This window comes from Heterodontus francisci, chromosome 33 (assembly GCF_036365525.1).
Source record: "Heterodontus francisci isolate sHetFra1 chromosome 33, sHetFra1.hap1, whole genome shotgun sequence".
NCBI lineage: Eukaryota > Metazoa > Chordata > Chondrichthyes > Heterodontiformes > Heterodontidae > Heterodontus > Heterodontus francisci.
The window spans coordinates 47,716,026-47,740,900 of record NC_090403.1 but is presented as its reverse complement, the minus strand read 5'-3'; the positions used below and the strand labels follow the sequence as shown (position 1 = coordinate 47,740,900).

At 43.5% G+C, this 24,875-nt stretch overlaps 1 protein-coding gene across 3 annotated transcripts in view; it reads left to right on the top strand.

The window, feature by feature from the left end:
• The window catches only part of rapgefl1 (Rap guanine nucleotide exchange factor (GEF)-like 1), a 76,868-nt gene extending 53,528 nt beyond the window's left edge, over nucleotides 1-23,340 (top strand). For all 3 annotated transcript variants that reach the window (XM_068013008.1, XM_068013010.1, XM_068013009.1), the window contains 13 exons: nucleotides 293-390; nucleotides 1,833-1,869; nucleotides 4,412-4,490; nucleotides 6,343-6,516; nucleotides 8,634-8,731; nucleotides 8,941-9,063; nucleotides 9,355-9,533; nucleotides 13,641-13,731; nucleotides 15,198-15,248; nucleotides 15,900-15,987; nucleotides 17,945-18,009; nucleotides 20,296-20,350; nucleotides 21,988-23,340. In XM_068013008.1, the coding sequence (XP_067869109.1) occupies nucleotides 293-390; nucleotides 1,833-1,869; nucleotides 4,412-4,490; nucleotides 6,343-6,516; nucleotides 8,634-8,731; nucleotides 8,941-9,063; nucleotides 9,355-9,533; nucleotides 13,641-13,731; nucleotides 15,198-15,248; nucleotides 15,900-15,987; nucleotides 17,945-18,009; nucleotides 20,296-20,350; nucleotides 21,988-22,112 (1,263 nt within the window). In that variant the 3' untranslated portion in view covers nucleotides 22,113-23,340. The remainder of the gene's footprint in view (nucleotides 1-292; nucleotides 391-1,832; nucleotides 1,870-4,411; nucleotides 4,491-6,342; nucleotides 6,517-8,633; nucleotides 8,732-8,940; nucleotides 9,064-9,354; nucleotides 9,534-13,640; nucleotides 13,732-15,197; nucleotides 15,249-15,899; nucleotides 15,988-17,944; nucleotides 18,010-20,295; nucleotides 20,351-21,987) is intronic.
• Nucleotides 23,341-24,875: the final 1,535 nt, after the last annotated feature.

The window sequence follows — 24,875 nt, the reverse complement described above, 5'->3', positions numbered from 1 at the left end:
AATTCTGAATTTGCCTGATCTGTTCCATTTTAATATTTTTGTACTCTATGCTGCCAAAGGCACTGTCATTCCCTTCTGTGAAATCTAGATAATATCATTGTTGGTGACAGTATTTTAATAAAACGCCTGCATTCTCTGCTTGCTGCTTGTGTGTTGAGCCATATCCTATTTTCACGCTGTGAAATATGTAAATTCCATATTTAGCTCAGACAAGCATTGCTGCTCTTCAGCAGGTTTGCTAACTCGGCAGTTTAAAAAAATATATACCTATGTATTCATTTACATCAAATAGGACCTGAATGCTATCGCCAGAAAGGACCTGCGCCTCTATCCCAATCTGAATGCAGAGCTGACAAGGCTTCAGCATATGGTGGAAACAGTGGAATACAGGTTAGGAGTGCAACTGTGTAGATACAAGCTATAGACAGCACAATGCAGGGGAACCATACGCATGCGAAATTCAACGCTATGTCAGGTACATATCTGATAGAATTGAAATTAAGGGGATAAGTGTAGACTCCAAATTTGAAACCCTCGTCTACCCTGAGTTGGCCACTCCCAGCCAGAGCTCTGGTAGGAGGACTGACGTTGACCTTCGTGTTCGTGGGCTAAAGAGGGAAGGAGGACTCCAGGGTAAATTGCTCAATCATGCAAAGGATTTGAGGTGAGGGTAAAATCTGGCTTGGTTGTGATAGCCAAATAGCCTGTAGCACACGCCATTGAGGCTCAGGCACAAAGCGCTAATGAATAGTCAGATACCTTTTACTGATACCAGCTTTTTATTTCCAGATTTTTATTAAACCCAATACAAATTCACAAACTGCCATTTGGGAATTGAATTCTCATTCTCTGGATTACTAATCCAGGCCTCCGGATTACAAGCCCAGTAACAACCATGACACTATCGTGCCCTATGACATTATCTGTGTGCTTCTTAAATGATCTTTGCATGCTTTGTTTATTAGTTGGAGAAGTATTGGAGAGGGGCAATAAAAGGCTCTTTGGCTGAAAGTTAAGAAAGAATCTGTTCACATTCCGACATCCGACGTGTAGGAAGGTGATGCACTAAAATAAAAGCAAAATACTGCAGATGCTGGAAATCTGAAATAAAAACAAGAAATGCTGGAAATACTCAGCGGGTCTGGCAGCATCTGTGGAGAGAGAATCAGAGTCAACGTTTCAGGTCAGTGACCCTTCATCAGAACCGTTCTGAAGAAGGGTCACTGACCTGAAACGTTAACTCTGCTTCTCTCTCCACAGATGCTGCCAGACCTGCTGAGTATTTCCAGCATTTCTTGTTTTTATTATTTAAGGTGATACACTGTGTGGATTGACATGTGCGGTGGGAATATGGAGGTGGGGTGGTTAGAAACTGGAGGGCATATTCTGAAACCTCCAACCAGAGTTGGCAGCCCAACTGGCATATTCCCAGAGACCTATCTTCCAAAAGACAATCTCAACTATCCAAAGGGTAAACTATGCTAGTATTGCAACAAACATTTTTATTGATATTCTTTATTAGTTGAATAGATTAGGTCCAGTCCACATCCATGGGAGATCAAAATCCTAGCTTGTTTAAGTGATGTTTTATAATAGATTGTAGTGCCTGACTATGATAACTGCACAGCAAATAAACCACCCTCTGGCATTGGTGGAATTATCCTGAGAAGTTCATTAAAATGGTGAGGTTTGTTAACACTCTATTAGTTGTTGACAGTGCTGTGTGGGTGTTTACTTAAGTGCCTAAACATTTTTCTCTACCCTGTATTGTAACACTGACTCAGTGCGACACAGGCTACAGCATTAACACCGTTTATTTACCTCAAATGCAGGCCACCTGAGGAATGCAGCCACTTGAGAAAGAAACAGGTAAAACCTCCCCTCATTTTATATATAGTTAAAGAATGAACTGATGGGTGGATTGTTTATAAAAGGAACTGAGGGGAGTGGTGAGATAACACACAGAGTTTTATGTTGAATCCAGCCTAGATTGATTGTTTGAAGACCTCTGCCTACTGACCTATGTGAAATAAGTGTAGGAAATCTCAGGCCAGACTCATGACCATGTGAGCAGCATATCAATTTCATTTTAGCTCTAGGTTTCACTCTGAACCTTTTAATTGGGTAGCTGTTGACCTTACAGTTATCATAATGCCATTGGCATCATGACATTGGATGTATTAAATTAGCTCATGCTTTTCGTGGGCCAGAATTGAACCCAGTGAGCACGTAGCCCAAAACTATGGCACAAAATGGCAATGAGTTGGCGATCTCATTCAAAGGACCCATGAGGACGGCTAATCTGATAAAATACAAACACCCACACCAGGAACTCCTCTGAGATTAAATTAATGTATTCTACATCTGACCTGTGCTCCTCCTGAAAAGAAGAGTTTCAAAATGGGAAGTATTACACTTCCCAGCACTGATGTCCCTCCTCTTGGTCCAAACAATGCAAATTTAACTTATTTAAAAAAAAGTGAGTTATGCCTTTTGATGTAGTGGAATGGAGATAAGTTTACTGGATTGGCCAGAACTTGCAGCTCAACATGGTCAGTGGAACTGAACCCAATCACTATGGTAGTGAGCAAAGAGAGCGTTAGAAGGAGAAGGGATAATAAATGAAACTTCAATTGCTTATTATTTTTAAAAATCCATTTGTTACCTTACTGCTAATAAAAATCCAGGTTTGGGAGAGCGACACTATTACTAGCCTTTGTACTCTACTTTTCACTGTTCATCTTATCCTACCTGACACACTCACCATAGACTCATAGAACATTAGTTAGGAATATGGAGACCATGTCTGTAGTATACTCAAGGCATTACAGTTCTCCATTCAAATCTTAAGCATTTTGAGTAGATAGTTATTAAGAATATTGATATCTTGATGCTATTAAACATAGGAGATTTAAGACAAAGAGCAGGAGAAACTTCTTTTACACAGAAGTTTGTGGGCTGTGGAATGCTGGAGTTAGTGATTGAAGCAGAGACTGTGTGAATATTTAAGAATAGGTGTTTGAAGGAAAGAGGAACAAAGGAGGATGGCACTGCTCGTGTAGGGGATAAACATCAACACAAACTGTTTGGGCTAAAACAGCCTGTTTCCATGTTGTGATATCTGTGTAATTCCATAACACCAGAAGAGCCAAATTGGCTTCATGCATTTAGTGGGTCACAAGACTCACAACAAGTTATGAAAACGCACCTTTAGCTAGCACTTTTCACATCTTCAGGATGTCTAAAATGTGCTTCACAACCAATAGCCAATGAGTTATTTTGACATGTAGTCACTGTCATTATGTAGACAAAAATGGCAGCCAATTTGCACACAGCAAGATTCCACTAAAAGGAATGACTAGTCAATCTACAGTAGGTACAGGATTAAAGGTAACAGATTGAGAAGCGAGAGAGCAAGAGAAAGCTTTTTACATAGAGATCTTAGGCTGTGCAATTTAATTCCAGGGTCCTTGACTAAGGCAGAAACTATGTCAACATTCAAGATTAGATTGAATAGGTGGCTGAAAGAAAAGAGGATAAAGAAATATGGGAACAGGGCAGGATTATTTGCTCATGCGGTGGGTAATCACAGACACAGACTGGTTGGGGTCAGTGGTCTATTACCATGTGGTAATTTCTATTTATAAACGTTCTCCAGGACATCAGGAGCACTCCCCTATTCTTGTTCAGATAATGTTAGGGGATCTTTTACGTCCATCTCAAAACAGGAAGATGGTCTTGATTTAACATCTCACCGGTAAGGTGACATTTCAGACATTGCAGTGCTCCCTTATTACTGCACTGAAGTGTTGCCCAAGATTATCCATTTACTGCATTTAAACAGTACTTTTAATGTCGTAACCACCCCAGTCTGCTTCACAAAGGAGAGCGATAAGGCGAGCAGTGAGAGCGAGCAATGAAAGCACAGTCTCACAGGTGCGCTTGGAGAGGCAAGAGAAGAAATAGGAAATTGGTGGCCTTTAGATAGATCTTTACCAACAATGGGGCCTAGGTGGCTGAAGGCTGTGTCACCATTGGATGGGCAAAAGGCCAGAAAATGTAACTGCTGCAAGGACCTAGAAGGTACCTTAAGATAAGCACGGTCTGGTAATACTGAGCAACTCAGCTCTAAATAACAGCATTACGATTTGCTTCTGTGATGATAATGGGAACCAACCAGAGATGCAAAATGGTTAGAGAGGAACAGAGGAAGAAATCTGCAATGTAATGGACAGCCCTTTCTGCTATAAGTTCTGCAAAGTATTTTTAGGCTTTTCTCGATAAACTGTTCAGTAATATGTTAATTCTAATGAATAGAAATTCTACTTGATATTTAGGAGACAGCAAAAGGATGTTTATGCTCTCACACACACTCTCTCTCTCTCTCTCTCTCTCTCTCTCTATTTAACAGATTAAGCCCCTGTTCCGTCACTTCAGTCGTACTGATATCTGCCTACAGCAGAGGGAGCCTCTACGTGGCACAGATGAGAGTAAGTTTCAATCGTTCTTCATTGTTACTGTATGAGGAGCTGCGTTGAACTGAAACAGGCACACGTGAACCAAACTCATGTTAGACAGGTAAATGCTTTCAGTCAAACTGAAGCAACCCATGTTAAGTGGGTACGCCCTCTCACTGAAACTCATAGATACATTCATGCTGAGCTGGTTTGCATTGAGCTGTGACCAAGAAGCACTGATTCACTTGCTGATTCAGAAATGCAAAAACAGTTGTTGCCGCTGCTCTGGTGTGTTCAGGTAAGAGGCAGGTGATGAATCAACATCATAAGAGCTTCCAAGTGTATGACTCCACTCAGGCAAGAGCTGTGGCATCAAAAAATTCACAACATGAAGCAGGATAATTGCTAATTAAATAAACCCATTTAAAAAAAGAAAAATTGCATTTCTAAAGCATCTTTCATGACCTCAGGACATCCTAAAATGCTTTACAGCCAATGAAGTGCTTTTGAAGTGTAGTCACTGCTGCAATGTAGGAAACATGAGTGCCAAATTGCACGCAGAAAGATCCCATAGGAGAGGAGGTAAACTAGCAGGGAGTGATTGCCTGACGCCAAGTGAAGACTTCTCATGCAGAACTGTGGTGTAAATTTTCCTCTCTACTGTTCCCAGCACAGGTGTCCTACTTCAGCTATACAAAGCCCTGGTTAGACCACACCCTGGAGTACTATGAGCTGTTCTGGGCACCACACCTTAGGAAGGATGTATTGGTATTGGCTTTGGAGGGCCTACAGTGTCGATTTACTCGAATAATGCCTAAACTCCAAGGGTTAAATTATGAGAGATTACACAAACTAGGGTTGTATTCCCTGGAACTTGGAAGGTTAAGGGATGATTTGATCAAAGTTTTCAAGATATTAAGGGGAACAGATAGGGTAGATTGGGGGAAACTATTTCTGCTGGTTGGGAAGTCTAGGATTGGAGGCATTGTCAGAAAAATAGAATCAGATCTTTCAGGAGGGAAATTAGGAAACACTTCTTCATGCAAAGGATGGTAGAAGTTTGGAACTCTCTTTCACAAACGGCAATTGATGCTAGATCAGTTGTTAATTTTATTGACCGATAAATGATGAGATTGGTACATTTTTGTGAGCCAAAGGTATTAAGGGATATGGAGCAAAGGCAGCTTTGTGGAGCTAGGTCACAGATCAGCCGTGATCTCATTGAATGGCGGAACAGGCTTGAAGGGCTAAATAGCCAATTCTTGTTCCTATGTTGCTACATTTCTATGGGAGTGCTTATTGGGAACTCAGGCATGTGCCCAATTCACAGATCCATAATTTTCTGCTCATTAATTGTGGGAATCCAAATCTGACAACAGAATAATAATTTACACTAGCAAAGTGAAGATCGCAGTCTGGGTTATTGGACTGGACATACACGATATGTAATGTGTGTCTCTGTAAATAAAAGCTTTTGAAGTGTAGTCACTGTTGTAATGTAGGAAACATGGCAGCCAATTTGCACACAGCAAAGGAGAGGAGATAAGCTAGCAGGGAGTGATTGCATGACACCAGGCAAAGAATCCTCATGCAGAACTGTGGTTCCAGTTATATCCTTAACTGCCTGGCGATCTGAGTTATAACAACCTAAATGTAGTATTTAGTCAGGTACAGCGCAGTCTGGCTGAAATGTTAGTGGAAAGCGAAAATTAAATGGACTTGGACATATCCTATAAACGACAGACAGAACTGTACGTGGTTCTTAAAGGAAAAGGTTCTGTTGTTACTGGTTCTGTTCAGACCATGTTTTGTGTTTGCTAAGATGCCAGATTCTATCTGAATTACCCTGACACTGCTGTTCATTTCATTCCCCCTCCCCCACCAGTTTTCTGCCGTGTTTACGCAAGTGACCATTCCTACGTGACCATCAAGAGCAGACTATCAGCATCGGTCCAGGAGATTGTGTTGTCTGTAGCTGAAAAACTTCAGCACTCAGAAGAAGAGTCAAAGGAGCCGGTGCACAAGAACCTGCTACTGGTTGCTATAAGATCGTCGGGGGGTAAGACCTTGTTACTCGACATGTGTGAAACCCTTTCTCTTTGTAGGTCCAGCTTATACATTGATACTCAGTAAATATTGGTGCTACTCTTTTGTCCTGAGCCTCTGCCTGTTGTTGGTGGGATTCCAACTATCTTGGTTTTCAGTGGGGCAGTGTGGTTTTCATAGTATTATCCCATGCCATCCCTTCATCTCTTCTGTTAAATGAACATTACTTAAGTGTGCTTTCTGCAAAAATGAATCAGTAAATTGCTGTAAATGAGTCACACTGTCTTTCCTCACATCTGCTGAAGAACTCCGTTTGTACAAAACTCTCTGAAATATAAGATACTCCTGACTCTTGAAGTATACTACACATGTGCGTCAGCGGTTAACCTGTCAACATCAGGTCTAGGTATAGTTTATTGAGTACCCTAGCCATAGGCCAAGGCTGGTAATGTAGGACACCACCAAGTTTAAAAAGAGTAGAAGAGAAAGAAAGGCTTGCATTTACTTTTCACCTTTCACAGCCTCAGGACATTTCAAAGCGCATTACAACCAATGAAGTACTTTTGAAGTGTAATCACTGTTGTATTGTAGGCAATGCAGAAACTAATTTACACACAGCAAGATCCCTCAATCAGCAATAAATTAATGATCAGATCATCAGTTTTAGTGATCTTGGTGGAGGGATATATATTGTCCAGGACACCAGAGAGAATTCACCTGCTTCACTTCAAATAGTGTCTGGAGATCTTTTACATCCACCTGAGAGAGAAAATGGTTTAACATTTCATCTGAAAGACAAGACCCAGGGCAATTTGGCAAATTGGATCCAAAATTGGCTTCTTGGCAGGAGGCAGAGGCGAATGGTCGAGGGTTGTTCTTGTGAGTGGAACCCTGTGACCAGTGGTGTACCGCAGGGATCGGTGTTGGGACCCTTGCTGTTTGTAGTGTACATTAATGATTTAGACATGAATATAGGAGGTATGATCAGTAAGTTCGCAGATGACACAAAAATTGGTGGAGTCATAAACAGTGAGGAGGAAAGCTTTAGATTACAAGAAGATATCGATGGGCTGGTAAAATGGGCGGAGCAGTGGCAAATGGAATTTAATCCTGGGAAGTGTGACGTGATGCATTTTGGGAGGACTAACAAGGCAAGGGAATATACAATGGATGGTAGGACCCTAGGAAGTACAGAGGGTCAGACGGACCTTGGTGTACTTGTCCATAGATTACTGAAAGCAGCAGCACAGGTTGATAAGGTGGCTAGGAAGGCATATGGGATACTTGCCTTTATTAGCCAAGGCATAGAATATAAGAGCAGGGAGGTTATGCTGGAGCTGTATAAAACGCTCGTTAGGCCACAGCTAGAGTACTGTGTACAGTTCTGGGCACTACATTATAGGAAGGGTGTGATTGCCCTGGAGAAGGTGCAGAAGAGATTCACCAGGATGTTGACTGGGCTGGAACATTTCAGCTATGAAGAGAGACTGAAAAGGCTAGGGTTGTTTTCCTTAGAGCAGAGAAGGCTGAGGGGGACATGATTGAGGTTACAAAATTATGAGGGACATTGATAGGAAGTAACTTTTTCCCTTCGCGGAGGGGTCAATAACCAGGGGGCAAAGATTTAAGGTAAGGGGCAGGAGGTTTAGAGGGGATTTGAGGAAAACTATTTTCACCCAGAGGGTGGTTGGAATCTGGAACACACTGTCTGAAGAGGTGGTAGAGGCAGGACCCCTCACAACATTTAAGAAATATTTAGATGAGCACTTGAAATGCCATAGCATACAAGGCTACGGGCCAAGTGCTGGAAAATGGGATTAGAATGGATAGGTGCTTGATGGCCGGTACAGACACGATGGGCCGAAGGGCCTGTTTCTGTGCTGCATAACTCTATGACTCTATGTAAAAGGGTGACTGGATTATAAGGAAGGTGAAAATCAAAGCTGATAACAATTATCCAAGCAAAAATTTCAAATATGTCCATATTATTCCCTCAACCGAGGCCAAAACTTTCAGCCAGGACTGGTAAAACTCTCTGACGCACCTCCATCTTCTGATTCTTTGTTGCCTTAGTAACACAGAGCCTGTGTTTCCAACGTGATGCTCAAACATTTTGCTTTAATTTTGCAGAGAAAACGATGTTTCGGTCGGACGAGGATTCCGTGTTTACGACCTTGGGCGTTAACACTCATCTGTTCGCCTGCACAAGGGAGTCTGTGGAATCACTGGTGAGGCAGAAACATCCCATCACATTTAAAATTCTCATCCTTGATTTTTTATCAGCTTTTATGTCACATTATACCTTCAGGAGCTAAAATGATGACATTCACTATTAAATAGGAGCCCTCATCCTTGCTTAAAATGATGGCAAATGTAACACTGACTACGTGCTGTGTGAATACTGACTCTTGTTTCTCCCGTCTCGTGTTAACCACAGGTTCCGCCGCCAGCTGTCGAGCGTCTCCCTCATGAAGGGCCAGAAGTTAACGAAATGAACATGGTGGAAATGGCCAATCAGATCACGACTTTTGACTGGGAGCTTCTAAATTGCGTTCATGAGGTACAAAGCCTAGGGCCCTCCTGCACGTTTTCAAACCTCACTGTATAATATTACTTATTGCGTACAGCTTAAAGGGAAATCGGAAAGTCGAATAGCAAAGAGTATTTAAGGGGAAGCTGGATAAACACATGAGGGACAAATGAATAGATGTGCTGATGGGGTTCGATGAAGAGTAGTGGGAGGAAGCTCGTGTGGAGCATAAACACCGGCATAGACCAGTTGGGCCAAAATGGCCTGTTTCGGTGCTGTAAATTCTATGCTGTGTTAACATGCATGCTCATTTCCTTACAGCTGGAGCTGATCCATTATGTCTTCCGGAATGAGAGCATTCGGAGACGAACAGCGAACTTGGAGCTGGTGCTGCAGCGGTGCAGTGAGGTGCAGCACTGGGTCGCTACCGAAATACTGATGTGTGAACGCCTCAGCAAACGAGTGCAGCTTCTCAAAACCTTCATTAATATCGCTGCTCTGTAAGTGCTCACCTGGAATTAAAGGGTGCAATTAGTGTCTGTTAGGGAGGGGACCAGGAAAGCCGGTAGAATGCATTAAGAATTGTAACACCTTTTTTGCTTTTGAAGAATTGTAACAATATGGTTTTAGCAGCATGCCATTTAGACGAGGAGTCACTCATGTTTCATCCCGTGCCTGTGTCCACAAGTCAAGAGAGGAGGGACAGAAAAAAGAAATCCTTCAGTTTACTAGAAGTGATAAAGAATTGCCCTTGTCAGGTGTATGAGCTGAAGCAGTTGAGATAAAGGATGTTGTTTGTGATAAGGCAAGGGGAGTGCTCTACCCAGCATTAATCAGATGTTACCTTCTGCAGGCAGTCTAGACATATCACACAGATCGCACATGATAATCAGAGGCTTCACTTTCAGGGCAACCACAACATCTGCCATTCCCAGAATTTAAGGGGTGTCTGTGTGTCAGGTCCAGGGTTCACTGACTCCACCCAGTGAATCACACAGCAGGTGACATACAGTCACTTACACAATGAGGCCAGTTCTTTAAAATTCACATTCCTTAACCTGACAGCTCCCTCAGCACCTGTTCAGGTGACCTAAACATCAACATTGGAAATCTAATGTGTAGAATTGAACATCTGTCATCAGTAAAACTTCGCTAGTTAATGACTAACCGACAGTAATAGATGTTCCATCGTAACTTTCACAAACACAGCAGCAAGCATGAGCACGTAGCAGAGCCTTCCAAGCACTCTAAACACTGTTAATCCACACGGGGCGATAAACTCAACAGGGTCACATCATTACCTAATACTGGTAGGCGGCGCAGACCCTCTGAGAAATGCAGTAACAGTAATAATTAATATTAAATTAGCCTTAAAAAATTAATTCTATTCAGATATATTCATCTGCATCTTTGCACATGTAAACTTACTTTCAAAGGATACTTTTCCAATTTAGCAGTGAGTCTCACTGTCCAAGAGCAGAAAGTTGGTCATGTGCTGCCCATGATTTTCTGACAACTTTAAAATGCTGGTTGGAAAATTTTAGGCAGGGCCTGCCCAAGCTTCTGCTGTGTGGTGAGGCACCCTGACAGGATTGGATCCCGCACACACTTGCACTCTCCTACTTTGCATCTCTGTCATCCCAACTCTGAACTGTCTGAACTGAAATCATCCAGCTGCTGCAAGACAATTCCTACTGGCCCTTGCAGCTTTAAGGATCTTCTCCAGTATTTATTTTTGCAGTTGGAAGAAAGAAAGTACTTGCATTTAAATAGCGCCTTACACAACCTCAGAACATCCCAAAGCTCCTTACAGCCAAGGAATTACTTTTGAAGTGCAGTCACTGTTGTATAGGATGTAGGAAACTCGGCAGTCAATTTGCAGACAGCAAGATCCCACATGCAGCAATGTGATAAGGACCAGAAAATATGTTTTAGTGGCTGGGGATAAAGATCAGCCAAGACACTGGGGGAAAACACCTTGCTCTTCTTCAAAATAGTGTCTTGGGATCTTTTACGTCCATCTCGGCCTTTAGTCTTATTTCTGGCTCCCATGCATCCCTGGTCCCTCCATCAATGTCACAGACATTAACCAATCGCAGCCCTAATCTCTAAAGCTTCCTACCTAAACTCCTCTGCCTTGTTCCGTCTCTCCTTACCCTTTTAAAGCTCCATCAAAACCTATCTTTTTGGCTAGACTTTAAGTTCTTTTTCTTAGCTGTGCTACTCATCTTGATATAAAAACAAGAAATGCTGGAAATACTCAGCAGGTCTGGCAGCATCTGTGGAGAGAGAAGCAGAGTTAACGTTTCAGGTCAGTGACCCTTCTTCAGAACTGGCAAATATTAGAAACGTGAAAGGTTATAAGCAAGTAAAGCGGGGGTGGGGCAAGAGATAACAAAGGAGAAGGTGTAAATAGGACATGGTCACAAAATAGCTGACCAGAAGGTCGTGGAGCAAAGGCAAACAATATGGTAATGGTGTGTTGAAAGACAAAGCATTAGTACAGAAAAGGTGTTAATGGACTGAAAATTGAACAGACGCAAGTACAAACATGAAAAAAAAAGTGGGTAAGCAAACTCAACAAACTAAGATGAAATAAAATAAAATAAACACAAAAAAAAAAGGAAAAAGAAAAAAATAACTAAAAATAAAAGTAAAATGGGGGGCCTGTCATGCTCTGAAATTATTGAACTCAATGTTCAGTCCGGCAGGCTGTAGTGTGCCTAATCGGTAAATGAGTTGCTGTTCCTCGAGCTTGCGTTGATGTTCACTGGAACACTGCAGCAATCCCAGGACAGAGATGTGAGCATGAGAGCAGGGGGGAGTGTTGAAATGGCAAGCAACCAGAAGCTCAGGGTCCTGCTTGCGGACTGAGCGGAGGTGTTCCGCGAAGCGGTCACCCAGTCTGCGTTTGGTCTCCCCAGTGTAGAGGAGACCACATTGTGAGCGGCGAATACAGTATACTACATTGAAAGAAGTACAAGTAAATCGCTGCTTCACCTGAAAGGAGTGTTTAGGGCCTGGGATAGTGAGGAGAGAGGAGGTAAATGGGTAGATATTACACCTCCTGCGATTGCAGGGGAAGGTGCCATGGGAAGGGGACGAGGTGGTGGTGGTAATGGAGAAGTGGACCAGGGTGTCACGGAGGGAATGATCCCTTCGGAATGCTGACAGCGGAAGGGAGGGGAAGATGCGACTGGTAGTGGCATCACGCTGGAGGTGGCGGAAATGGCGGAGGATGATTCTTTGGATATGGAGGCTGATGGGTTGCAAAGTGATTGCAAGGGGAACCCTGTCGCAGTTCTGGGAGGGAGGGGAGGGGGTGAGAGTAGAGCTGCGGGAAATAGGCCAGACACGGTTGAGGGCCCTGTCAACCACAGTGGGGGGGGAAACCTCGGTTGAGGAAAAAGGAAGACATCAGAAGCGCTGTCATGGAAGGTAGCATCATCAGAGCAGATGCGTTGGAGACGGAGAAACTGGGAGAATGGAATGGAGTCCTTACAGGAGGCAGGGTGTGAAGAAGTGTAGTCGAAGTAGTTGTGGGAGTCAGTAGACCTATAATGGATATTAATAGACAGCCTTTCACCAGAGATGGAGATAGAGAACAAGTCAAGGAAGGGAAGGGAAGTGTCGGAGATGGGCCATGTAAAGGTGAGAGAAGGGTGGAAATTAGAAACAAAGTTGATAAAGTTTTCCAGTTCGGGGCGGGAGCAGGAAACTGCACCGATACAGTCATCATTGTACTGGAAAAAGAGTTGGGGGAGGGAGCCTGAGTAGGACTGGAACAAGGATTGTTTGACATATCCCATAAAAAGACAGGCATAGCTTGGACCCATGCGGGTACCCATTGCAACACCTTTTACTTGAAGGAAGTGAGTGGAGTTGAAGGAGAAGTTGTTCAATGTGAGAACAAGCTCAGCCAGGCGGAGGAGGGTGGTGGTGGATGGGGACTGGTTGGGCCTCTGTTCAAGGAAGAAGCGGAGAGCACTCAAACCGTCCTAGTGGGGGATGGAGGTGTAGAGCGATTGGACGTCCATAGTGAAGAGGAGGCGGTTGGGGCCAGGAAACTGGAAATTGTCAAAATGACGTAGGGTGTAAAAGAGTCACGGATGTAGGTGGGAAGAGACTGGACCAGCAGAGAAAAAATAGAGTCTTGATGTCTGCCTGTCCCCTGTGAGGTGCCTGAGAACATTTACTGCATTATAGGTGATATATAAGTGTTAGTTGATGATTTGACATGCTTTGTTGAATATAGCTATGAACAGAGGGATCTTTGATTCCCAATTATTGAAACTGATATTTCCTGGCTACTGGCGACCCTAACCTTTGGCTTCAGACTTTACCTTGTTAAACCCTTCTAGCATTCCGCCTCACCTTTGAGAAGCTTCTGCAAAACCCATCTTTTCCAAGCGGCTTTTGTCACCCTCCCAGTCACTCCTTTCCTGGTTTAGCAACTCCTTTCCTTAGACCAAGCTGTGAAGCACCTTGGGTGCTCGTTACTGGACTTAGACGTGAGAAAACACTTATGTTGATTTGCCCTTCCCTGTTAGTCAGCAATGTTTCACCTGTTTTTCCATGTCAATCCTAATGTCTCCTTCACCCTCCAGCTGTAAGGAGAAGCAGAACCTGTTCTCGTTCTTTGCCATCATCATGGGTTTGTGCAATGCAGCAGTCAGCCGCCTCTGTCTGACCTGGGAGGTAAGTGGACCACAGAACAATCAAAGTGTGCCTGAATTCTATGTATTGCATTGTTTATACTCATTATCACAGTTATTATGAACATGTTAATATTACTAATTAATCCATTAAGTTTTCTGACTATCTTTGGTGTTCTGCTATCTAGTTCACCAGATTCATTATCACAAATGGAAGATTTTGTTTTCTGGCCTGGACTTTTCTCCTCCCCTCTCCTTTGCTGGAATGGAGCCTGAACTCTCAATCTTCAGTCTCAGGCAAGACAGTGCTACCCAGCTCAGCCAAACTGACAAGTAAACTCCAACAAATAAACTTCAACTCATCCTGAGCTCTATTCCCCACCTCTCATCCAACTGACCAATCATCCCAATTCTTGATGGCCTTCCGTCCCCTAAAGCCTTAATTTTTTCAAAATATTTGTCTTTGAATCCTTCAAATGACCTTGTCTATCCTACTTTCACAACCTTCTTCAGTCTTATGTCCCTACTGTGTGTCTTCCACTTTTCTAAATATGCTCTACTGCGCAATCCTCTCCCCTCTATAATCAGCTCAGAGTTTCAACCATTTATCGTCTGCTCTCTTGAGCACCCTCCGCTTTGCTCTATATCTTTCTAACTTCAAAAATCGATGTCTTTGACTGCACTTCAGCTTAATTTCACTTTTCCCCCAACTGTGAACCATCATGGCCATTTTGCCAAGTTAAAGGCACTATGTGAATGTAGGTGGTTGTGGCGGCTAAAATATCCATAGTTGTCGATTTTGGGAGGAAGGGGCTTTTACACTATTGAAGTGCTGCTGATTACAGACACGCAGTTGTCCATTGGCTGCGATCCATTGTGTGAGCATGTCCAGTCTCAGCGAAAAAGTGGCTGTACAATCTTGTCTTCAGGATAAGGGAGGCTGGTTTTGTAGTGTGGAGAGCACAGTCCCATATGTTTGCTCTCTATAGTGCCCAACAGCCGACTGAGACTAGCTCTCCCCTACCGGAATGTACAAGTGAGAGAATGGCACATAAACTTCTCTCTCCAGAAGAAGGTAGCAGCATCACATATGAATATAAATGCTAAGGGCTTGGGAAAGTGAGTAGATGATGGGACAGTGATGCCAAGAGGTAACGGCATGGGGTGGAGGAAGATCGTGCAGGATCATGGAGTGTAGCAAAAGAGGAAAGTTTCTAAAAACAATGATGATATTGGTTCAGATAAGATAGAGAAAGAAGGAAGTTTCAGATGGAAAGCAAGAGGTTGAAGGGCGAGAGAGAGATCACTTGTTCATCAACCCAAGAGTTTTTCATGGCCTTAATGTTGGTCACTGTGAGTCTTTATCAAGCTAGATTTTAGCGTGATACGCGAGCTTGTAAATAGCACATGTAGCCCAAGTGGAATGCGCTGTCCCTGACAGCTTCTGATTTTTACTGAACTTCCCAAAAATAACATTTTTATTTCCACTTTGTCTTGTTTGCTTTACAGAAACTGCCTGCAAAATGCAAAAAGCTGTTCCAGAAATTCGAGAGCTTAACGGTGAGTAGCGGACACTCTGGATTAGATGGTCTGTCCCAGCGGTTGGGGATGTTGGATTTTCACGCTCATTTGCATATAACAAATAATCCCCATGAGGGAGACGTTCATTGGAACTGACCAGATGCTAAATGGGCACTCGCACTTTTGGAAAGTCAGCAGGAGCCCTTTGCAAACTACTGACCCCCACCCATAGTGGTTGGATTGTCTACTGAGATTGTACACTTCCAGCCCTTGGTCTATTGAATAGTATTGAGCTCTCCACCTTTTGATTGACTGTTCATCTATCAGCTTTAGAATTATGTTGAGCCATATGTCATGGCCGCCCCCTCTATAATGCAGGAAAGGAAATTGCCATTGCACCACAGTTGGTGTAATATTTAAAGTCCACGGCTGGTACTGGCCCCTCCCTCTTCACTGGGCTAATAGTTTCACTATCAGTTGCAGAAGGCAAACACCCTTCCGTTCTTCTCTGGCTGGACTTCATCCCAGATCCAAATTGCGGCAACATATCTCTCATGGCCTGTGGCACAATGTCTCATGCAAGACTTTGAACCAGGAAAATTCGGTCCAATATTCAGGAAGGCAGATAAATGACGTGGGTATTCTCAGTTTTATTATACCTAACTATGAAATTACTTTTCTTTTTTGCAGGATCCCTCACGTAATCATAAATCCTACAGAGACACCATTGCCAGAATGAACCCTCCCCTTATTCCTTTTGTTCCCTTGCTGCTTAAAGGTAAGATTGTCGCACTGTCACTAGAATCATGTCTGTCTTGGTACAGATTGGCTTCAGAATCTTAAAACACAGGATATGTGCATTCGGCCCATCGTACCTGTGCCAGCTCTTTGAAGGAGCAATCGAATTAGTCCCACTCTCCTGCTCTTTCTCCATATCTCTGCATATGTTTCTTTTCCAAGTACGTATCCAATTCCCTTTTGTAAATTACGACTGAATCTGCTTCCACCGACCTTTCAGGCAGTGCATTCCAAAACATCATAACTCACTGTATAAAAACATCTCCCATCTGGTTTCTTTGCTAATAACCTCAAATCTGTGTCCTCTGGTCACCAACCCTCCTGCCAGAGAACCAGTTTCTCCTTGTTTACTCTATTGTAACCCCTGAGAGCTCGGGCACACTACACTTCAGTGCGAAGGGCCTCTGCTGTGTTCCAGCTGAAGTCATCTTCTGAGCTGCTTGCTGTTAGTTTGACGCTAAGTGGCTGACTTCATCCCAACCAGGACTAATGACAAGCCCTTTTAAGGAAGCAATATTTGTAAAACTGGAATGGGTTATTCCAATTCAGCTGGTTCCAGAGGCACTGCAAGCCCTGCTCCGTCTGCTATAAGAGTAGTTATGGTCCACAACTGGTTTACGATCAAAACTCAGTTGGACTTTATTTTATTTGTTCATGGGATGTGGGCGTCACTGACTAGGCCAGCATTTATTGCCCATCCCTAATTGCCCTTGAACTGAGTGCATGCTAGGCCATTTCAGAGGGCATTTAAGAGTCAGACATACCTCCCCGGAGACAGGATCTCTATGATTAGCCTTAACACCTCTGGGCTAAGGAAAGGGGTGAAGAAATCATCCAGGGTTCTTGCCCACTTTCACTATCCATTGAACCCAACTGGAAGCTTTGTGCTAGTGGACATTGGGTGAGTGCAACATTGATCCATGCTGTGATTGAATTAGAAAAAGTAATAGAAAGACTTGCATTTATATGGCACCTTTCGCGATATCAAGATGTCTCAAAGGACTTTACCACCAATGAAGTACCTTTTGAAGTGCAGTCACTGCTGGAATGTAGGAGACGCGGCAGCTATTTTAGCGCAGAACAAGATCCCACAACCAGCAATGTGGTAGTGACCAAATATTTTATTGATATTGGCTGAGGGATAAATATTGGTCAGGCCACCAGGGAGGACTCTCCTGCTGTTTGTCGAAATAGGGTCAGGGGATCTTTTACGTCCACCTGAGAGGGAAGACGGGGGCTCGGTTTAACGTCTTATCCGAAAGACGGACAACTGTTTGATATTTGCATTCATACATCTAGGTTCATGTGTGAAAAATTTCAAGGAACCAGGGGGGGGCCATTGCCAACGGAACTACACCAGCTCCTTCATCAGCGGGATTGGAGAGAAACATAAGGGGCAAATTCTCAATAGGAACACAACATTCAGCAGTAGAATGATGAATGGCTCAGCAGCGAAGCAGTTTGAAGACCCTTCAACAGTCACTTGGATAGAACATAGAAAGGTTGATGGCTCCTCACAATGAGCAGAGCTGCCGTGCTTCCTGATATAAGTGAGCCCCGAGATTCAAAGCCAGCCCAGTCTCAAGATAACCTTTTGCCGGCAATTCACAGAGCTAGGCAGATTATCCCTAACTTTCTGGAAACACAATTATTGAGAAATAGTTTCAAATTTGACTGTGTCTGTTGCCCAGAAATAAAAGGTGCATTCTGAGTTCTGTGTGGAAAGGACCAGAGAACAATGAGTGAAACAGAGGCCGTGGAAAAAGAGAGGGGTGAGAAATACTGTCAGGTTATAGATTGATTTTTTTTTAAGTGCTAAATATTCATGTATCCTGGGAAGGGGTATAGAATGCCTGAATTATTCAACATCTTGGTGGCTTGAGATAGTTATAATTACTGGACTATTTACAATGATTTTTCCTTTGTGACTTTTGCAGACATGACATTCATACATGAGGGCAACAAAACATTCCTGAATCATTTGGTGAACTTTGAGAAAATGGTGAGTATTTCTCTGCCTGTTCTAGCACACTCCAACAGTCAATCCAGAAAGGCACAGAGTTTTAATACCCTTCACCACCCAGTCTCCAAAGGGACAGTATTCTAGAACACTGCACTGCCCAGTCTTCAAAGGAATGGTGTCCTAGCACACTGCACCACCCAGTTTCCATAGGAACATGTTCTAGAACACAGCACTACCCAATCTCCAAAGGAACAGAGTCCTAGCACACTGCACCACCCAGTTTCCAAAATGACAGTGGTCTAGAACACTGCACCATCCATTTAACAAAGGGAAAGTGTTCTAGAACACTGCATCATCGAGTCTCGAAAGGAACTGTGTTCTAGCACATGGCACCACCCAGTCTCCAAAGGGACAGTGGTCTAGCACACCGCATCACCCAGTCTCCAAAGGGACAGTGGTCTAACACACCGCACCACCCAGTCTCCAAAGGGACAGTAGTCTAGAACATTGCATCATCCAGTTTCCAAAAGGACAGTGGTCTAGAATACTGCAACGCCCAGTCTTCAAATGGACAGTGGTCTAGAACACAGCACTCACCCTGTCTCCGAAGGGACTGTGGTCTAGAATACGGCACCACCCAGTCTTCAAAGAGACAGTGGTCCAGAACACTGCACCACCCAGTCTCCGAAGGGACAGTAGTCTAGAACACGGCACCACCCAGTCTCCAACGGGACAGTGGTCTAGAACAATGCACCACCCAGTCTCCAAAGGGACAGTGGTCCAGAACGCGGCACCACCCAGTCTCCAAAGGGACAGTGGTCTAGACCACTGCACCAAGGAACAATGTTCTAGCACACCGCACCACCCAGTCTTGAAAGGAACTGTGTTCTAGAACACTGTACCACCCAGTATCCAAAGGGACAATGGTCTAGAACAATGCACCACCCAATCTGTTCAATCTCCAATGGGAACATGTTCTAGAACGCTGTAGCCTAACACCGTCCATGCATTTGAATCGTATGATTTGATGAGGATATTGAGACATTTGAAACTACCTGAAAGTAACGGGCACGCCAGCCAGCTGCCAGTCACAACGTTAGGCGCTTTTCAGGAAGGCACGATTTGTGGAAGAGTGTTGTTTTAAAAGTGCACCTCAGAAGCACAATGCTGATCTACACTGCATGCAGACACTGTGATTTAATACAAAACTCTTTTGAAACAGCATTCATACTTGTAATATCTGATTACTCTAAGAAGGTATTCAGTCGACGTGAAGGTACAAAGTGCAGAAAGATGCCAGGTTTAATTCTAACTCTCTGCTAATTGGCTCAGGCACTGCGTTGGTTTCAGTGCTTGAGTTCATTTCATTAAAAGCATCTGTTTGTACTAGTAGTCACAGTTGTAACATTATTGCACCTTTACGTAAAGTATCTCAAAGGATGGAATATGGTGTCCGATATAACTCCATTTAGCATGAATCTTGCCAAGAAACCAGACTCTAGAGAGATCTCAGGAAGTTACAGACAGTTTCATCAATGAGATTCCCCAGCTCATGCCTAGAGTGCAGGTCCACCACTGCTAATCGGTGATTATGAACTCTCTTATTTTTCAGCATACCCCTGAAATGGAATTTAACCCTAGCGCTTAGTCAGAGCGTGCTCATTGCACAAAGCTGTTTTCCAGAAAACTGCACTGTGGGGTACTCGGCAGGGTCTCTTGGTGAAAGTTGCTTGGCAGGATTCCTAGCTGCTGTACATTGTGTCCTGAGGGACTGGGAGATGATTCCGTCCGACAGATAAATGGATTACTCTGAAGACACATTTGACAAGCAGCAGTTCTGAAACACTGATTCACTCTGCAGCGCAAATAGTTAAATTTGTGGGCTGTTCGTACTTTCGGTGAGCTGTGATACCGCAATAATGCGAACTTTCGGTAGATGAATACTCATGATTTCCACAAACTGTGAGTTCCTTGTCTCTTCCCTATCTTATTGAAGGGGAGGAGAAGGGTGTACAGTTGGCCTGGCTGCTCTCAGTGCATGTCCAGGTAGCTGGAATTCAGAGCAGCAGAGGCCAAGGTGAGTAAGGGAATGGCTGCATAGCGAGGGCCATCCTTACAACAACTTGCATTTATGTAGCACCTTTGTTAAACATGCCAAGGTGCTTCACAGGAATGTTATCAGACAAAAATTGACGAGGAGTGGGAAAACAGTTATGTACAAGGGCAATGGCAGTTGACGTGTAATTTTGTGTCAAAAAAGATCTTGATCTTTGGTATATTATCAAGCTATTTGCATTGGATCAATCATCCCCTTCTCTCTTACAGCACATGGTGGCAAACGCAGTGCGGACCATGAGGAAATATCGAAGTACCTCGCTCAGTAAGTTAACAGAGAGAAACTAAAGAGGCAGCTCTTTGTCCGTAACACTAGATTGTCAACTTTAGTGGGAATAGATGTCACTGCATGTGACCCTGAGGGTTAATGATGTGGGGCCACACAACCCAACTTATATTGGTTCAAACAAAGTAAATAACTCTGCCTGTCTGGCTTTTCCTCTCTCTTAGAGGGACTAAGGTTGCTGGGTTTGTCCAAAGCCAGACCCAGCTTTAGTGTACTTGATGTTGTGTTGAGGGGCTGTCTTTTTAGAATAACACTTTGTTCTCAGGATGTGGATGACGTTGCTAAGGCTACAGTTGCCTGAGAAGGCGGTCCTGGGCATTCCCCTCAAAATTGTTTCTTCAGCTGAGTGGTTAGCTGGGCTACTTAAGACCGCATGAAGAGTCAACCACTGGGACTGGAGAGGAGTTGGCCAGGCTAGATAGGGGTGGCAGGCTCCCTTCCCTGAAGGTCATTAGTGAACCAGTCGAGTGGCAGCTTATATGGTCATTTGTCGGGTGCCAGCCCACAAATTACCAGATTTCACTGCTTGCGTGGTGGGATTTGACATTGATGTTCCGAATCTAGTATCATAAACACTCTAGTATCACACTCCATGACATTGGCAATCCAGTGTTTTGAAAGCGGTGGGGGGGGGGGGGGGTGGGGGGAAGGGTAATTCAATCAGTTGTGAAAACTCCACAAATAGTGACTTATCGGTAAATAATGTTTGAAAAGCTAATGATAATTTAATAAGTCAATAGGCCGGTAATATTAACTCTGGTGTGACAAATATCCCACCACTGAAGGTGCTGGCTCTTTTCATTCCAACTGTCCCTTGCCTGAGTGACAACTGTAGGTAGGAATGTTGGTAGGTTATCAACTGGGAAGGATATCATAGTCACACCTTACATCCACGCTCTGGCGAGAGTAACTGGATAGCAAGTAGGGGCAGAGACTGGGCTCATATTTATCCTCCCTGATCCAGGGATTGCTGAAAGCATCTGTATCACCCCCATCACTATATTGGCCACGAACAGCTAAAGCAGCACAGCCTGAGAAAGGACTCATGATTTTCCTGGTCTGTGTCACTCAGCTTATTACTGGGTGTTGCATTTGGCAACTAAGAGAAAGGAAGAAGAAAGAACTTACATTTATATAGCACCTTTCACAACCTTAGGACTTGCCAAAGCACTTTACATCCAATGAAGTACTTTTGAAGCATAGTCACTGTTATAATGTGGGAAAGGCAGCAGCCAATTTGCGCACAGAAAGCTCCCACAAACAGCAATGTGACGATGAGCTGATAATCGGCAGTTTTATTAATGTTCGTTGTGGGATAAATATTGGTCAGAACAATGCTCTTCTTCGAAATAGTGCCATAGGATCGTTTATATCCAACTGAGAGGGCAGATGAGGCCACTGTTTAAATGCCTCAACTGAAAAATGGCGCCTCTAACAGTGCAGCACTCCCTCAGTACTGCACTGCAAGCATCAGCCTAGATTTGTGCTCAGGTATCTGAAGTGCGACTTGAACCCACCAAACTCCTGACTCAGAGACGAGAGTGAGACTAACTGAGCCGTTTGGAGCTGAGAATTTGTAATCTCTTATTAATGGCTTTTCTTTCCCTTTCAAATAGGGCTAGAATCCGAATCGGCTGCAAACCACATCGAGATTAAGGCGTACATCCGTCAGCTCCACGTGATTGACAATCAGCAGTTGCTTTATGACCTCTCTTACAGACTAGAGCCCAAGGACCCATAACCATGGGACGTTCTGCCTTGCTGCCAGTCTGCAATGCTAGCCAATGGCATTGAAAGTGTACGTGGCTGTGCCACTGCAGATCTGAACTCACTGTGTGTAACTGTGTAGAACCACCAACTTACCAAAAGAGATCTGCGCCTGCCACAGGCTGAATGTGCCCTAGAGAAGCTGATCTTCTCAAAGTGAACCGGACCTGGTTTAGACCTATTCCAGACACATTCACGCATTCTATATATTACACTGGACTGCAGAAAGCCAGGAATGCTTGTGGTGTGTGCCCAGTATTTCAAAGAGTTTTGTGCACTGATGTCGGACCTTAAACAGAGAACACTGAATGCCTGCAAGCTATCTAGGACAATTATTTTTTGATGTCTTTTGTTTCACAAAATCATGGGGTAATGCATTCAGAAACCAAGAGATACTATCAAACAACACAGGACTAAAACAGAGTGGGGAAGTGGAGAGGCTGGGGAGATATATGTGTGCGTGTCTTTCTCGGGAATATCCTCATTTCTGAGTGTACCCGTATGATTCACTAATGACTTAACTGTAGCTGTAAATCCTATGTCTTCAGTATTTATACTACAGTGACCCAGGACATTTGCTCCCTCTGTTGGTAAGTAACAGATGGTGTAAGTTTTAAAGCAGTTGCATCATTACAAATGTGAAACCAGTGACTGGTAATAACACTACTCACCCTCACCTTCCAATTTTAAATATTTATTAATTTCCCCCTGTTTATAATACCTCCCACCTCACTGCCTACTTCAGATGACAGACAGGTCACTAGTTTCTCACTCAATATTGATGCTACCCTGAGACAGGAGGACAGACGTGAGAGTGACCTGAAGTTCAATGGGGAGGGTGCACTCACACTCTTTATGCCCCTTTGCCTCCATGTGTGGAAAAGCTACGAGCTGCTGTATACCATCTCTCGGGGGATTCATGATTGCAATTTTATACCCTACCAACAGGTAGAGCATTATTAGGCTTTGCCATTGGAGGGGAACATTTCCACTGTCTGACACTGAGTCATGTTTGTTTAGAGTTGTATCCATATTTGATTTGCTGTAGAATTTACATTGTAATATAAAAGGGATGAGTTATTTCTATCAGTTTTTATTTTCAATGTTGCATTTAGGAAATAGTTTCTATGATTTTTTTTAAATTTTGTACGAAGAATGCTTTTACTTGTTTGGATTTATTTTAAGTTTATGGGATATATTCAGTGTTCATCAAATTATCTATGTGTTGTCTACTTGTAAAGCACTTACAGATCAGACTGAAATTATGCGTAAAGAAATAAACAATTTTTTTTAAAAGTCTGGTTAATGTTTCGGATTATTTTCCAGAATTAGGAATGCGGGGCTAGGAATTCCTCTGGTTGCCATTTGTAATGAAGGTTCGCGATCGGTAACACATTCAGAATCAGGTTCCTTTAGAAAGTGTTTTGACCTTTTTCTAAAAGTGACAAATGAATTTACATCGTCATTATGGAATATCATGCAAATTACAGCTGAAAAAGGGGTCATTTGGCCCATTGTTCTTGTTCAATTGGAGCTATCTGATCGAATTTCCCCAAGTGTTCTTTCCATTCTTCCTTTTCAAATACTTATCCAATTCCCTTTTCTATAATGTTAGCATCTCTGTAGATTATACCCTCCACCTCCAGCTCCCAGTGCCTGCAGTTCTTTTTCTTTTGGGCCTCCTTATCTCGAGAGACAATGGATACGCGCCTGGAGGTGGTCAGTGGTTTGTGAAGCAGCGCCTGGAGTGGCTATAAAGGCCAATTCTGGAGTGACAGGCTCTTCCACAGGTGCTGCAGAGAAATTTGTTTGTCGGGGCTGTTGCACAGTATGGGCTATATATATACCAGATGTACTGCAGCAAAACATCAAGCTTACTTCAACAGCATCTCCCAGCCCTACAATCCCCTCCTTGGTGAAAAACAAGAGCAACTATTTAATAGGAGCAATATCATCTCTCAGTTTCCTGCCAAGTCATGCACAATATATTGCTGCCAATCCTTCATTCAGAATCCTGGAACACTCAATCTAACCACTCTGTGGGGAAAAACATCACCATAAAAACTCCAGCAATTCCAGGAGAAAGACCCACCATCGTCTTCTCAGGGCAACTAGGGGTTGGCAGTAGATACAACCTCATCAGCAAGGCATACATTGCTGTGAACAAATAATTAAAAGAGACACATGCGGTAAAAGGGCCTGTGTTACACATTGTAATCAGAAGAATGTTAAACATGCAGATTTGTAAGGAATGGGAGTCACACTGATTCAGCATAGGTCATCTACTAAAACCTGGCTCGGGTATAAAATTAAAACCCGACCCGACAACAGCCAACCCCAACCCGAGTCCTTTAATTTTTTTAAATGCCCGACCCGACCCGAAAATAACAAACATATTTTTGAAACAGAAAAAGATCATAAATTAAAACAAAAACAATATGGAACAAAACCGTACAGTCCAGCCCGACCTGACCCGAGCCCGAATGCTGGACGTCAAATACAGACCCGACCCGCCCTGAACCCGAGACATATAGTCGGGTTTAGGTCAGGTAGCCAGGCTTCATCGTCATCTGCTGAAATCGTTATCCATGCCGTTTTTATCTCCAGACTTGACTATTTCAATGCACCCCTGGCCGTTCTCCCATGTTCTACCCTTCGTCAACTTGAGGTCATCCAAAACTCTGCTGCTTGTGTCCTTACTCGCACCAAGTCCCATTCACCCGTCACCCCTGTGCTC